Source organism: Protopterus annectens, chromosome 4.part0, assembly GCF_019279795.1.
Source record: "Protopterus annectens isolate FY-2018-M chromosome 4.part0, PAN1.0, whole genome shotgun sequence".
Classification (NCBI taxonomy): domain Eukaryota; kingdom Metazoa; phylum Chordata; order Ceratodontiformes; family Protopteridae; genus Protopterus; species Protopterus annectens.
Window position 1 is genome coordinate 1344653188 of NC_056733.1, and position 17500 is coordinate 1344670687.

Here is a 17500-nt window from a genome sequence, read left to right on the forward strand (position 1 = left end):
TATTTATTTATTTATTTATTTAATTAATTAATTTATTTTGCAGAACACAACTGCCCAAAGAGGGACAAGCGGTAACCCTTGTTTCTTCAAAACCCTGTAAGAGTTATGAACTATTCCAAAGCAAACTACATCCTATTAAGTGATAGTTTTCCAATGCCCCTCCCAACTCCTAGTTTTACGACAACCTCTGTGGAGCTGTTCATAGAGATCCTGGACAACCATGTAAATGGCTGTATATAGGCTGTTGTACCTACTAGAAGCAATCACAAAACAAACTCTAAAAACAAATCACACTGGTGGAATCCTAAGCTTAATATGGTATATTACAAAAGGAAAAAAGTGATGCCTAAAATCAGGAAGAGCAACTGCCATAATGATGGGAACACTCTAATTAAACTAAGCAAGAAACTAAGAGGACTAATTAAGACAAAGAAGGCCAATTACAAGGTCAACATGGCCTCACAAGCTAAAGACAACCACAAGACCTTCTACAGCTGTGCCCAAAACCCCAAAGACAGTGCACATCAGTGTACCAAACTGGTGGTCAGAGGTGCCACCTTCACTGGACAGAGCAACATAGCAAATTTTCTGGCTGACAATTTCAGCTCAAACTTCACACCCCAACTCCCCCTCTGCCTCCCTCCATGACATACCTACTAGCCCAGTCCCCTCAACTATTAACAGGAAGGAGGTTGTTGTGGCACTTGGCAAAGCCAAAAATAGAGCCTCCATGGGCCATGACAATATCTACAGGATGCCTCCTAAATAGCTGTAAACATGATCTATCAGGACCACTTGAGTCACTTTTCAACTATCACCTGAAAACAGGCATTGTACCACAAGAATGGAGGACTACAACTGTTATCCCACTTCACACGGGTGGACCAGCAACCAACCTCAGAAACTGCAGAACTATTAGTCTAACTAGTCCAAAGCCATGTAATGAATTATCATGGAAATGATCAACAAAGACATAGGAAATCTTTAGATACTGGACCCACACAATTTGGCTTTGGCAAGGGAAGATCATGCCTACTAAACCTAGGGGATTTCTTTGAGAAGTTCACCAAGGCAATGGATGAGGGTAAAATGGTGCATACCACTAAGGTGTTTGATACAGTACCCCACTAGGGTATAGTTGACAAACTCACTGAACTAGGCATAAACACCTACATAATTCACTGGAGTACCAGCTAGCTCACAGACATGACCCAGGAAGTCAGTATTGGTGATACCACTCCACTAAGAGACCGGTCAGCAGCAGGGTACCTCAGGACTCCATGCTGGGACCACTCCTATTTAGCATTTACTTCTTTTAGGTAAAGGCTAATGTCAAGAGCCTTTGGCTGACTGAGTTCATAGATAACAGCAAATTGGGAGCCATCATAGATTCCCCCCATGACATAAAAACCTTATAAGAGGGTCTAACAGACAAATGCCTGAGTCCCAAAGTCACCACTAAAAATCAACGCCAAGAAATGCATTATAGTGTCTTTTGCGAAAACTGCCACCAAGGCTAATTACTCCATTGATAAGACACACCCCCTATGAAATGATCAAGTAGTCAGAGATCTGGGAACATAAGTAGAAAATAATCTGTCCTTTGACCAACATGTGGCCAAGATAGTAAGAAAAATAATTGTATGTCACCCAACTTATAAGTAAGAACATGGCATCAAGGTCCAAGGAAGTCATAGACCACTTGATTCCACCCTTATCAGACCCATCATTAACATCCTCTTCGGCACATACCGGACCAAACATATGAAATAGTTGGAATGCCCACAAAGGTTCCTTACCAGGAGAATCCAGGCTATAAACACCTTGTTCTATATGGTTAGCCTTAAAGCCCTATCTCTATATTCTGTCTACTCCACTTACAGAGAGGTGATCTATGCCTGGCATACAAGGCATTTTGAGATCCAGCTCTGATGAACCTTTTGCACATCTGCAAAAAAAAAAAAAAAAACATCAAAATCACTAGATCTAAGAATGCAAATTTTTCTTGTGACATAAATATAGTATTCTGGTGACACAGATGTGTCTCAAATAATCCTCATGCACTGGAACAGAATCCGCACCCATGTGAATCGCAGTCTATCCCTAACCCCATTTAAGTGTAACCTTGACCAATGGATGGAAAATCATAAATTCACCCTGGGTCTGGCCCCCGTGTCTGTGACAGACAGAGGTAGAGGCAGGCAGTAATGTTCAAACTAACATACCCCCCTAAATAACCTCTAGAAACTTCTTAACTAACATAGTCCCTCCTAATACACACCAATAATACGTACGGAAACAATTGGGTTGGATTGTGCAGCTAGACTTATTAAGGTTCTGGTGTTCATTAGCATAGTATATAACTATGAACCTAGGAGCCTATGAACTTATAGTGAACCCCTTTACCCATGCTCTTAAGCAATAAAATTGCATTTCTTAGTATTGCAAGATCATAGTTATAAAATAAAACATTTCATTCTGTTCTTCCTTCTTTTTCCCTTTTGTCTCACTTCTCTCTTTCTCTGTCTCTCTTCTTGTTTTTCTTGTTTGCCTGTATGATATGTTTATAAATTATATGGAAATAGTTTTGCATGATGCAACATGCCTTTGTTTTCAGCTAAAAGACTTCCAACTTATTCAAAATATCACTTTTTAATAAAGAAACCTGATTTGTTCAAGGACTTTTATCATAGCTTAAAAAATAACCTTTGAAATAACAGATAATTTAAAAAAAAATTATGACTTTTTCCTGTACTGGTGCTGGGAAATGCATCAGAAGTTTTATGCTTTGTGTAGTATTGGAATTTTTGGCATGCACTTCCTCATAGCAGCAGCTTAGGAGGATTCATGAAAGTTCCGGTACAGTACGTAATAAACAATTGTTCTTACAGAGTCATTGTGCAGACACTTCCCATGCAATGCTGTAACTGCTTCTTTTCCTTGCTGCCTTTAATGAGACTCTCACTTTGTATTTTAGGAAAGAAGTAAAATGTGGACAGTCACAATGCAGGACGGATTACTACAAACAGTTCTTGAGGAGGAGATGACATGCTCAATATGCCTGCTGTTATATACTGAGCCAGTCACACTACCCTGTGGACACAACTTCTGCAGTGCATGTATCCAGACAGTATGGGAAAATACAGACAAGAACAGATGTTATGTATGCCCTGAGTGCAAAGCACCATACTTTAGTAAACCAGCACTGCAAAAAGATTACAAGATATGCAGTATTGTGGAACGTTTCTCACAAAGTATAAAAAATATGGGCCATTCAAGTATTCCATGTGATATATGCCTGGACAAGGCATCAGCTGCTGTAAAAACATGCTTGAAATGTGAGCTTGCCATGTGTGAATTTCATCTACAACCTCATCTGCAGAGACCAGCCTTTAAGAGTCATGCATTGATGGAGCCCATTGCAGAGATGCACAAATGGAAATGTGCAGATCATAATGAGATGCTCAGGTTCTTCTGCATGGATGACAAAGCCTATCTCTGTGCAACTTGTGCTGCTGAAAATCTAGATCACAGGACTCATAACTTGAGGAATTTCACAACGGCACAGAATGAGATCAAGGTAAGGAAAACAGAATGTTTAAAGTAGAGTATAAGTCTTTCAGAAAAGAAAATACGAAGACAAGCACTACAAATAATACACAATGTTACAATGCTATTGGGCATTTCTGTAAATCTTTGTAAACTTAAACCTTTTCACAGTATGTGTAAATCTAAATGTGTATGTATGTGTGTTGGGGGGGGCATAATGCAAGCAAGAGCATTTTAATGTGTAATTTTTATTTGTGTCTGTTTGTGAATATCTGCGCATGCAGATATGCATGTGTGTGTGTGTGTGTGTGTGTGTGTGTGTGTGTGTGTGTGTGTGTGTGTGTGTGTGCTTGCATATAGATTGCTAAATAGAAAGTTTTCCTATATTCCACCAACCCAGTTTCGAGGGACATGTGAAAAACAGAGAAATATATAAATGGATCAATGCATATATACATATACACATAAATCCTATAGCAATGGAAGTATGCAAGTATTTATGTGTGTGTGTGTGTGTGTGTGTGTGTGTGTGTGTGTGTGTGTGTGTGTGTGTGTGTGTGTGTGTGTGTGTGTGTGATAGACATTTATCTCTATTCCATATGTTAACTTCCATGCTGCATGGTGAATATTGCAATTTACAACAGGGCACTTCTGCTCTGGTTTCTGGTCACTGTGCCTGTTGTCAGCCATACTTTACTGATGTGAGTGAGTGTTACAGTCCTGTTTATGAACACAGCAACAGTGCTGGGTACTGGTCAGTCAACTAGCTATATTCACGACAGGCAGTAGTATCATGTCAGAGATCCTCAAGTGTTTTCTATTTCTGTGGTGTCACTCTCCGGTGATCACCTGATCAAATGGTAATGAATATGAAAATGAAATCCTGGTATATTGTGATGACCCCTCTTCTCCTATAAAGCCCTATCTCTATGTTCTGTCCAGCATCACAATAACCATAGTCACTCCAACTCCACTGTAAAACCCTTTAAGGTAATTAGCATAAACCAGTATCTGCATAGCCTACATCATTGCTGGAAGTTGATACCAACTTACACATTGCAAAGAGCTTGCTTATTTAAAAAGTGCTCACTCACATTTTAAACAATAGGCTAATGGCCGTGTATCCAGTGTGAGAAGTATTGTGCCAGTCAGTTATTATGATCAATGGGGAGATGTCTACTAGGGAATTGGATGGAAAAAAACTTTGAGTTTCAGTAATTAATTTTATATTTAAAAACAGTGTGAAGTTAGGCAGTCCTGAAATAGACAGCACTAGAATTATCTTTTTTTCATATTCAGATCTGTTACTGTGCAGCCAGGTTAATGGCAGATATACTAGACATGAAACACTTCTCGTTTTATATGAATTCTGACTGATCTGAAATAGATAATGGTGGAGCAAGGATAGCCCTTGAAAACACTGTCCTAGCTATCTGAAATAGATAATGGTGGAGCAAGGATAGCCCTTGAAAACACTGTCCTAGCTATCTGAAATAGATAATGGTGGAGCAAGGATAGCCCTTGAAAACACTGTCCTAGCTATCTGAAATAGATAATGGTGGAGCAAGGATAGCCCTTGAAAACACTGTCCTAGCTATCTGAAATAGATAATGGTGGAGCAAGGATAGCCCTTGAAAACACTGTCCTAGCTATCTGAAATAGATAATGGTGGAGCAAGGATAGCCCTTGAAAACACTGTCCTAGCTATCTGAAATAAATAATGGTGAAGCAAGGATAGCCCTTGAAAACACTGTCCTAGCTATCTGAAATAGATAATGGTGGAGCAAGGATAGCCCTTGAAAACACTGTCCTAGCTATGTGCAAAGTTTGCATAGCAGATCAAATTTATATTCTAATGGCTGCTTTGCATTGTGCATTTGTTATAACTCACTTTGTGTATCATAAGTGGTTATTGTGCTTTGCTATAAGTCAGAGGTCTGCTAAAATGCACCATATACAGTCTACTGGTACCTCCCCAGCTGATACTGGCTAGGATTTACCAGCCTCTGTGCAGGTGTCTATATCCATTTAACAAACCATGCTTTAGGTATTTGTACAAACATGATTGAGAACAGTTGATTTGTTATATAAACTGTGTTTGGCTTGATAAATATGACCCATTATTTGTAACTTCATATTCTTCTTTAATGCTGCTAGATGGGGTTGCCACCTTTTCTAATGCCCAAAGTGGGACATTTTTTGTAGAAATGTAAATTTTGCAGGACAAACCACAAACACACCTATTGCAAAGGACTGAGCTTCATTTTTTTGCCAAAATAAAAGCTTATTCTTTTTTTAACTCAAAAATCTTTTTATTCATTTTATAAAACAATAATTTAACAATGTAATAACAGAACAAAATAAACTATATACTATATACAGTGTCCATAACAAAAAATTATTATACATAGGAAATACACTTAGTATTTTTCTAAATTTTAAAAAGTTTCTTCCAAGCAATTAATTATTTGTTCTCTTTTTTATAGTAGCAAGCTCATTATTGCAAGTAGACTCAGCTAGATGAACAAATTTAATTTAAAAAAAACAGGAGTAGATTGAGATTTGCCATTTTTAGTTACAATTTTCCTTGCTATGGAAAGAACTGACCAAAGTAAAAATATTTGTTTTTTAGGGTTGAGTCGGTTGACGTCTAGAATAGGAACATTGAAAAGAGTTAGAGAATCAGAAATACATTTATCATTGCATAAATTTTTACAAAGATATCTAAAATCTATCCAAAATGGAGAGATTACTTTATCATTAATAGCCATATATATCCAGTTAGCATCAAGAAGTCCACATTTCCAACAATTTACTTCATCATTCTTATATATTATATCTAACTTGTGAGGTATTAGAAAACATCTAGGAAAGAATTTCCATGTATATATTCACTGATACAGGGAAAATGTGTACCCTTTCACCAACTTAAACAAAATTTGTTATCCTTTGTTGAGAATTCTTGTTTGTTTACTTTAGTGGAATAATTCCAAAAAGAAATATCTGTCTTACCAAAATCATTTCTGAGGATTTTATAAATTATAGATATGTAAGAGGTGTTCTTACGTGTCCCGTTAATAACAGTTATGATGACATCCAAGATTTATTGGTGTGTTCTTACTGTATGCCTAATGTTATCAGCTTGGTATGTATGAATTCCTTACAGGTTTGGATGTCTAGTGAATTACAATTCTGAAAGCTATATCTTGCAATCAGGTAGTCTACAGAATTTATTTTATTAACTGAAAGAAACTGAGTCCAATATAATAAATCACCCCTCTTTAACTCTAGTATTTTCAGAAGGTCAAAAGATATCAAGCACTCTGTTGTGAAAGCAATTGGGAAATAATTATTAATACGTTTTTGATCAGTTAATTAGAAAACATAAGACTTTTAATCAATAATAGAATTTGGCTCATAAGAGGTGTAAGAACAATTTTCACTTTCTCACTTTGAATATATATTTTCAAGATCCATGTAAAGATGTTTCTATGTATTTGAAAATATAGTTTGAGCAATGTTTTATTATTACTCAGTAGTCAGTAGTAAACTTTCATGGATTAACTTCCAATATGAAGTATAAGAAGTATTATTCCAAAGTAACACTGCATTGATAAATGTATACTTTAAATAAAGAAACAATGTTTGGAAATCCTATACCCCCCTCCTAACTTGAGGTGTGCCAAAGTAGTAGAATTCTTGTTTTCTTAGGGTACCAGAGGAACTTGAATAGCATATTATTTAATTTCATTTTCATTTTAATGGGGGGAGGGAGTATCAAAGATTGGCTAACAAATGCAATTTTATTTTATTTATTTTTATTTATTTTATTTTTATTTTACATTTGTTGACCGGGATAGTCCGACTGGATATATGTCCATTTTCAGCGGAGGCCCGGGGAGAAAAGCTCCACAGAGAAGACAATACAAGTAAGTTACAATACACATAGAGGAAAAGGAGAGAAATACAGGTTTACATATTATTATGCATTACTTAATTAGATACATTTGGCAACTATAACATTAAACAAAGCTCAGAAGACAATGATGTTTCAATTTTCAGTACAGTGACTGGTTCTTTATAGAACTCAGAAGGACCATGAAGAAACTGTCTAATGTGAAACCAACAAAAATAGGATAGTGGTCAGCATAATTTAGAATTTGGTTAAATCAAACAACCCTGGATTTCCAGGTAGGATATTGTTATCTATCTAAGGCAACTAGTCTGGATTTTCACATGGGCATAACCATTGTATCTTAAAATATTGTTTAAGATTTTTTTGAATAGACAAAGGGAGGTAATAAGTCTTAGGTTATTAGGGAGGGAATTCCAAAGCTTTCCTATAGAATTGGCGAAGAGAGCCTCACCTCCCAAATTGTTAGATTTGGTGGTATGGACCAGGAGTCTGTTTGAGGAGCGTAGACAGCTAAGATTGGAGTAAGGGATCAGTAGTTTATTAAGTGATGGGGTTTTGTCAGGTTGTTTAATGATTTTAAATGCTTCAGTGAGTTGGTTCATTTTGAGAAGATTAGGTAGTTCTAACCAGTCAAGTTTCCTTAAGTTAAGGCAGTGATGTGTTCTATAAGGTGCTCCTGTTACAAATCTGGCAATGTGATTATAAGAAACAGATAGTTTATTAATATCACATTTATTGAGGTGGGAAAGTACAGGAGAGGCATATAATAGGGTGGAGAGGAGGTGCAAGCAATGGCTAGTTTGGCAGAGGGGATTAGAAAGTTCTTTATTCTATACAAGGATCCAAGTTTCTTGTTTACAGTCTTTATGGTTTGACTGATATGCAAATCAAATTTAAGTTTGTTGTCAATTATAACGCCTAATAGTTTTGTATTGGTATCAGGCACAATGATGGTACCATTATTGGATTGAACGGTGAAGGTACTATTATTCGATTGTAAAGTGAGATGCATGGGAGGAGGGGCTGAGGTAGGAAAAAATAGTAGTAACTTAGTTTTTTTTTGGGTTTAGGATGAGTTTCCGCTCCGAGAGCCATTTTTCTACTATAGTAAAGCAAAGTTGGGTGGCTATTTGTAAATCGGGGAGAGAGACATCTGAGCAAATAAGGGTGGAGTCATCTGCGTATTGGATGCAGGTGGCTTTGGGTATAACTGAGTGAAGTTCGTTTATGAATACTAAAAAAAGAAGGGGACCAAGTATAGAGCCTTGGGGAACTCCTATAGTATTTGGCAGCAGGTGAGAGAGCTTATTTTGCCATTGGACTGCTTGTTGCCTTCCAGAGAGATAAGCGTGGAACCAGCTAAGGGCTGGATTATTGAGGTGTAAGGTTTTCAGAGTGTGGAGAAGTAACTGGTGATTGACCATATCAAAGGCTTTTGACAAGTCCAGGAAGAGAGCAGAAGATATTTTTTTGTTGTTACGGTTTTTATTAACTGTGTCAGTAAAGGAAAGGAGGGCGGTGGTCGTACTATGGTGGGGTCTGAAACCATGTTGAGACTTGGTCAATAGGTTGTTTAGGGTAAGATAGTGAAGAAGTTGTTTATGAACACATCTTTCCATGATTTTGGCTATTGGTATTTTGTGTAATACTATCATTTTAATTAAAGTTATTTTGTCTTCAAATGTGAAAAACAGTCTATTCCAATTATCTATTAAACTTGTGATTGAATTTATAACATGTTTCTAGTTGGCTGTAAGTGATTTTTTATAATTGGATTCGATAAGGACACCTAAATATTTAATATATGTGCCGTCCATTTTATATCTCTACTAGATTTTAATTTCATAGTAATATTTTTGTTTATTAGAAATGCTTGAGTTTTATTGTGGTTAAATTTTAATCCAGAGATATTTGCAAAAGTATCTACATTATTCAACAGGTGATCTGTCGAGTTTTCAATGTCATTAGAGGTTATTAATAGGTCATTAGCAAACAGTTGTATCTTAGGGGATAATTTGTCTGACACCTTATATCCTTTAATATTCTTATTATTTCTAATGCAATTTGCAAGAGGTTCTATGCCAAGGGCACAAAATAATGAAGAAAGGGGACACAGGTGGACAGTGGTCTCACCTTCGATGACCACATTGCCACAACAGTCAGGAAATTCTTCTATGTGGCACACCTCATCACTAAGGGCTTTTCATACAGAAAAAAGGAGGTCATTGTCCCACTGTAATCATCCCTCATAAGACTCATTATAGAATACAATGCCCCATTTGGTATGTACCTCTCAAGACATCTGCAACAACTGGAAAGGCCGCAGAAATACCTCACTAAAAGAATCACAGGCCTAAAGCAGATGCCCTATGCTGCCCACCTTAAAAAACTCCATCTATACTCTGTCACATATCGTCTACTCAGAGGCGATCTCTGCTTAACATACAAGGCCATGTCAAACCCAGAGCTGTTGGACATGCTACACTTAAAGAAATCCCAATCCCTCAGAGCCACATGCTCCAGGTACCTAAACCTTGTCATCACAATAAACAAAACATGCTGGAGGGATAGGTTCCTGACCCAGAGACTCCCCAGACTCTGGAATAGACTGCCCATACATGTCAAGCAGAGCACCTCTTTGACCCTTTCAAAAGGAACCTTGACAATTGGATGGTAGAAAGGAAATTCACCCTGGGGATCATGTCAGTCTCCCTGCTAGACAGGGGTCCAGGGGAGTAAATAGTGTAGGAAGAAATAGCCAGGGAATTGTTATGGCTAGGCTTGTATAGGCCCTAGGGCTGATAGCCTAGTATCAACCTATGAACCTATGAACCTTACTTAGTACCCTTTGATATCTCGAAAGGTCCAGATAAATAGGATCCAATCTTTACATAAGAAGTTGAATTTTCATATATTTTTTAATTAATGTAAGAAACTCTAAAGAAAACATATATTTTTGTAAAACTTTAAACAGATATGGCCAACTTAAAGAACTGAAAGCTTTACTTATGTCAAGGCTTAAAATGGATAGCTGATTATTTTTTTATTCACTAAGTCTATTAAGGAAAGTAGCCTAATTACATTATCTTGTACTTCTCTGTTTTTAATGAAACCAGTCTGGTCTTCATGAATTATTTTTGGAAGTATATTATGTAGTCTATCTGCTAGAGTAGACATAAATGTCTTATAGTCTATGTTCAGTAAAGATGTTGGTCTATATGATATACATAGGCTGGGTTCTTTATTAGGTTTGAAAATGGGAGATATAATAGAATATTTTCCAAGTGGGTGGGACAGTTGTTGTGGTTTTGACTTCTTGGAATGCGTTAAATAAAACTTGCAATATATTGCCAGGCAAAAGTTTATAGAATTCCGCAATTAGACCTTCTAGTCCCTGTGCTTATATTTGTCTTGAGATTTTGTATTCGTTGTATTGATTCGTTGAAGTAAAAAGGTTTATCTATATTGTTTTTGTTATGCTTAGATACATAGCTGGCCTTAGGCATAGACCAACTAGGTGGCCACCTAGGGTGCCGCTGTAGCAGGGGAGCTTTTCCAGTATTTATTTGGTATAGGTAGACCAGGATGGGTGCACCGGATGGTGTGGTAGGGGGTGCCGTGGAGCCCTTTTGCCTAGGGCACCAGTTGACCTAAGGCCGCTCCTGCTTAGATAATTTCTTCTGAATGTTGTCCGTTAGGAAACTATCTACAGTATACTTTTATTGTCATTTGTAGGTGATTTATTACTGTTAATATTCTCATATTGATTCTTAAAACATAATAAAATACTTTTTAAATCTGTGACTCTAATAGTCTTGTTAGTTTTAGTATATATAATTTCTTTGATTTTTTTTTTCATTTAAATGATTTGACCTAATCACAGTTTTGTGTAGACTCTTAGGACTGGCTAGCAGGAGTGGCCTTATGTCAACTGGTGCCCTAGGCAAAAGGGCTCCACGGTGCCCCTCACCACACCAGCTGGTGCCCCCATCCTGATCTACCTACACCAAATAAATACTGGAAAAGTGCCCCTACTAGAACAGTGCCCTAGGTGGCCACCTAGTTGGCCTATGCCTAAGGCCAGCTATGTGGCTAAATATGATTGCAATCTAATTTTTTCTAGGTTTGCAGAGATTTTGTGTTGTAAGATATTTTGATATTCCTTATTCAATTCATATATATATATATTGGCTAGTGCAGAGTTATCATTTGGTGTTAGTTTTAGTTTTGAGTTGTCAATTTCCTTTTTATGTCTACTATTTTTTAACCCACTCTTTTATTTTGTTTGTATACCAGCTCTTGACTTTGCCATATAAAACCACCTTTAGAGTGTCCCATAGGATCATATATGGAACTTTTCCATTATTGTTGAAATCCATGTATTGCTTTATTTTGTTTAGAAACTATTCTTTAAAACCTTTTACTTTTACTATATAAACTGGCAAAAATGTAATAAATCAGTGTTAAGGGTTATATTGAAAGTGATAGCGTTATGGTCGGACATAGGGCATGAAATCAACACTACATTGTCTATTTTTGATAGTAAGGAACTGGTTACTAAAACTTCATCTATATTGATCTGTATACAAAACCTATAAGAGTAGTGAGAATAATTTTGGGAAAACAGTGCTTTTATACAATCAGTATCATTTAGGATTCTGTCTTTTATATAATTGTTCAGGTGCTTAGTTATTGGGGATATCCTGAAAGGCTTAGAGCTTGTAGTAACAGTGGGAGAGAAGATACAGTTGAAATCACCTGCTAAAAGTACTTCACCTCTTGAACTCAATGTTATAGTATTCAAATGCTTTTTCACAGTTTTTGTACCAATACCAAGTATCTAGCAGATATTAATGAAAGTATACATCTTTTTATCTAGTCATAGTACAAGTAATGCAAGCATACCATCATCGCTGCTTGAATACAAATCCACTATTTCTGGTATTCTTACTGATCTTTTGCATAAGATTTAAACACTTTTTTGCATCCCCACACACAAAAACACACACTTAAATGAAGCATGTAAAAGATATACAAAGCCAATAGAAACAGCTACTCACTGCTTCATGCAGCAACTGAATGTGACACTCTTTGAGTGACATTTCAGACGTCGTCCAGAGCTCTTCTGATTGGTGGAGTAAGACTGTGCTGGTCTGATGCTGGACTGTTTTGGAAACAGTCTGGTAAATGGATTTAGTCATTTTTTTTGTTTGTTTGTTTTGCTTCAGATCGCCTCAGAACTATGTGTATGTGCATGCATAGAGTTCCAAGCACCTGGAACAAAACAAAAGTCAGAAAGATTTGAAAGTGAAAAAACTATCTTCACAGAACACTAAGCAAAAAGTGAGTGACAAGCTTGATCATTTTGCGGAATGATTTTTTTAATGATGGACAATGATTTCTCTGTAAGAGATAATACGCTTGAGTGCACAATATATAATTTTAGAGACATTTCAATTACTCATGAGTGCAAGTCATTACTAAAGAAGGGTCTTACTTTTCAAAGAGCTGTGAGAGATAATTACGCTAAAGTAATAATTGTACATAGACTGCTCTTTAGCAAATTGAATGTTGCCTTTTTATTTAATAACATTGAGATGTATAATGGGTTAAAGAGATGGAGTACTTTTAATCCCTGTAACCTATTTTATCAGTTTTTGGAAAAAAAATGGTTCAAATGGATATATGTAAATTACTGAAAAACAAAATAACCAAGAAATGTTATAATGTAACTTTAGATGAAGCAAATGTGCTGAATGAGTTATCTAATGATAAAAGCATAAGTGTGATGCGACCTGATAAGGGAGCTGGTATAGTCATAATGGGTTCTACGGTATACAGTTCTCAAAAATTTCAGATGTTGCATAAGAGTGACTCACATGATGCCTCTAAAAACAAAATACATAGTGCATATAACAATATCGACAAGTTTATTAATGATTTATATAATATGGGTGGAGTGATTTCAGAATCACTTTTTAACTTTGTAGGAGAGCAACATCCAGTTATTCCAACAATTATTTTTTAGTGAAAGTAGTGATGGAAGATTTGTTTACAGTTATGCCTCAGGATGCTGGGTCAACATGGCTGAGGGTATTTTACTAGATACAAGTTTTGTTACACCTGATCAGATAGATTTGATTTGTGAGTTCATGAAGATGGTGCTTATGAACATTTTTTCATGTTATATGGTTCATAGGTTAATAGGTTTGTACTATGCTATTGACCACCATGGTCTTTATAGGCCTAGCCATGCAACCCAACCCTGTTTTGTCCTCAAGTGTGGTGGACACCTATATGATGGAGGTATGCTAGTTAGGAGGTAGCAAAGAGTTATGTGGTGGAGTGTGTTAGTGTGGGATTACTTGAATTGCTGTCAGCCTCTGTCCATCAGAGACATGAGGGTCAGACCGGGAGTAAATGTATAATTTCCCATCCAGTGATCATAGTTTCACTTGAAAAGGGTCAGGGATGAACTCAGCTTCACATGGATTTGTAGCCTGTCCCATAGTGTGGTGATCCTTTGAGACATAAATCAGTCTCTCCAGCATGTTTTATTAATGTTGCAGGCAAAGCTCAGGTCTTGTTTTGCAGTGTGCAAGAGGTCCATCAGTGAGGGGTCTGAGGATGCCTTTTATGCCAGGCAAAGACCACCTCTCAGCAATCTGTAGGAGAGATGGGAGCCTTAAGCTGATCTGTCTAGGACAGGCTATTCATACCCTGGATTCTCCTGATGAGAAACTTTTGAGGGTGTTGCAGGTGCTTGGTTAGGCACATGCCAAAGAGAGCATTGTATTTGATGATGGCTCTGATAAGGGCTGAGTATAGTGGTACTATAAGTTCCTCGGACCTGGATACTATACCCTTGCTTATGAGTTGGATAACACAGAATTGCTTGAAAGCTAAACTAATACCTATACATGTTCCCAAAACCTTAACTACCAGGTCAGCTGTTAGGGGTGTTTTATCAATAGAGTAATTAGTTTGATAAAATACCCCTAAGAGTTAACTTAGTAGTTAGGAATTAGGGTGAATGGCTTCAGCAGAATTCAGATGTAGCGATGGGGACTGTGCTGCGGCCCCTTTATTTGCCAACTTGGTACTTTGTTATTTGGAAAAGTACATAGTATTTAACACTGAATTGTTTTGGGAAAGTTTCTTTTTATGCCAGATATTTGGATGATGTATTCATTTTATGGAAGGTGATATCACGTCCCTAGTAATTTCTCATTATTATTACAATTTAAAGACAACTACAACTTTTCTGCAGCTTAAATATGAATATACAGGTGATAAAATTAATGATTCAGATATTATCATTAAGAAAATCAATGACACACACAATTTTGAATCTAATATATATATTGTAAGCCTATTTTCAGCAGTTCTTATTTTTTTACACCAGTAATCATCCATCATTGATAAAAAAAATATTAAAAACACAACAGTCAAGGCAAAAGGGATGAATGGTTCACTCAAAAAGGCAAAGCAAATCTAAAAACACATAAGCCTGAACCAAGACAATGTGGAAGTAAAAAAACTCCCAATAAAGTTAAAATCAAAAAGTTTACTAACAAGTTAGCACTTCACAGTAAATAAAAAAAACAGTGCTTCATCAGACATTGAAAGTAAATCCAACAGTCCTATTATTTAAGAACAAAGACCACATTTTTACATCCAATCACATAATACAATGTATCAATGTGCTAGCAACAAATTTACAATGAAGCAAGTAATCCTGCTAACTTAAATAAACAGTACAACAAAATAACTAAAAAGCACCCTGGGAATAAAACTGGTTCATTTTCTTAAGACAATAGACAATACATTTTATAAGACTTTGCAAAACAATGAACACCATATAGTCATCCAAGAAATATGATGAATGAATGTTTTTGGATGACTATATATGTGTTCATTGTTTTGTATTGTTTTATAAAAAAGTATTGTTTGTAGCACTGTCACCTTTTTAACTGCCACATTGCCTTGGTTCACTCTTATGTGTTTTAAAAAGAAATATTGTAAAGGGGCAGTACATGACATTTTTCAGCTGGTTTCTGATGGCAAAGCAGTTTAGACTTGAGGTGTAATATCTAAAGCAGTTATTTTTGTATCAGAGTTAATGCCAGGGAGTTAATAGATGGGATTATTGTGGAGGTACATGAAAAGACAAAAGATTAATTTGCCTCTATTCCAAAAAACTTATTCTTGTTAAGAATCCAGAGCTACCAAATAGTTTTCAATATGCTATGTGTTTAATTTTTCAGTTGACAATATACACCTACAACACAGTTTTACTATACACTGGAACATGTTCCACCATAGTGAAGGTGCTTTTGATAAAGTGGGTATTAGACTAAAATTTATCTATAAGCATTGGTAATGTAAAAATGAGACTGGAAAAAGACAAAGAAAAGTTTATGGAGTTCAACATACAGAAAAAGTGCATGTTCCAGTGTGGAGCTTCAAAATATTGCAGGTTTATTAATATGGGGAATGAAGACCACTAGTTCAGATCCAAAAGTATTTTATTCTCTAGCTCCTTGATACAAAACCTGCAGGAGTTACAAAATTCAGCTAAAAATGTGCTACCTTTTATACAAAAAACACAAACTCAGTCAATCAATAATACAATCAAATGGCATGTCATTTTAGAGATGTACATGGCAGTGATTTTTCTATGTTTCAAGGTTTTATTTTAGAGCAAGTATTTGTTGAAAATGATGATGAAATTCTTTTGAAAAAAAATGTTATACAAAGAGTCTGTCTTTATTCTTAAATACAATACTTTGGTTCCTATGGGACTTAATGGAGAGGTTAATTGGAACTATTTTATTTAATTGATTCTATTATTGATTGATTGATTGAGTTTCTGTTTTTTGTATAAAAAGTAGTACATTTTAGCTGAATTTTGTAACTCCTGGAAGGTTTTGTACTGAGGCACTAGAGAATAAAATACATTTGGGTCTGAACCAGTGGTCTTGATTTTCTTATTGTTGCTTTTTGTATGAATTATTAATATGGAAAGTTTGCCATGTGGGGAGATGATGTTTATAAAATTAGAGGGCATTATAATTGCAGTTCAGTGGGTGTTATTTACATTGTTTCATGCTTGTCTAGCCCAGCTTTGTATTTCAGCAAAACTAAAAAGAAATGTAAGGCCAGAGTCTACCAGCATGTGTATTGTATTAGTAAAGGAAATATGGTTAATGCACTGGCAAATATGCTGAGATGTGACAATTTTAATACATCTGTATTTTTTGTTCTTAAAACCAAAAAAATAACAGCAAACCTTCTTTATCTATGTCAAGAAGCTAAGAACTAACAGCTAACAATGTTCGGAGCTGTTCCACGATAATACTACACTTTCTGACCCAAAGAAAATAACTAACATCCTAGCTAACAAATTAGGGCAAATTTTATTTCACGCTGACTTATAGCTATTCTACCAGTTCCACAATCCCAACCACCCACTTTAATTACTATTGACCAAGTTCTTGCAGTCCTCTCAAAAACTAAGAATAAGTAGGTTTCCTGATTATCAGTGCCAAATATGGCCTTTATGAACCCTACTTAACCTCTTTAATCTCCAGTATTTACATTCCAGAAACGTGGATTACAGCCACTGTAATATCATTACATATGGGTGGCTCATCCACAGACCCTGGTAACTACATGCCCATTAGTCTCACATGTAATGCATATAAGGTTAGTCTTACCAGCCTCATATATAAAGCTATCTCAGACCTCATTAATCTGGACATTGAAATTCTCTTAATAGGTTCATATGTTCATAGATTAGTACTAAGCTACCTGCCCTTGTGAGCCCTTTTAAGCTTAGCCAATTAGCTCTTGTGAGACTCAAACCCTGCACCTTTTTTTTGTAAGGTAAACACCTTAACCATTAGGCCACCCTCCCAGCCTTGAACCCTCATTAATTCAGCTTTGTCCAATGTAGGTCCTGTCTCTTTAACTTTATTAATGCCTTTGAAAAAGTAACTGAAGTAGTAGACAGTGGTTATGCAGTGCATACAG

General features: G+C 36.2%; 2 protein-coding genes across 2 annotated transcripts in view; one reads left to right on the forward strand and one right to left on the reverse strand.

Annotated features, from left to right (window-relative positions):
* GRPEL2 (GrpE like 2, mitochondrial) overlaps positions 1-2897 on the reverse strand; it is a 14633-nt gene extending 11736 nt beyond the window's left edge. Inside the window, exon 1 of the mRNA XM_044069890.1 lies at positions 2890-2897. Coding sequence (XP_043925825.1) covers positions 2890-2897 — 8 coding nt within the window. The remainder of the gene's footprint in view (positions 1-2889) is intronic.
* Positions 2898-2914: 17 nt separating this feature from the next.
* Positions 2915-17500, forward strand: part of LOC122800446 (E3 ubiquitin/ISG15 ligase TRIM25-like) — a 221875-nt gene continuing 207289 nt past the window's right edge. Inside the window, exon 1 of the mRNA XM_044069891.1 lies at positions 2915-3580. Within this exon, the coding sequence (XP_043925826.1) occupies positions 2990-3580 (591 nt within the window). The 5' untranslated portion in view covers positions 2915-2989. The remainder of the gene's footprint in view (positions 3581-17500) is intronic.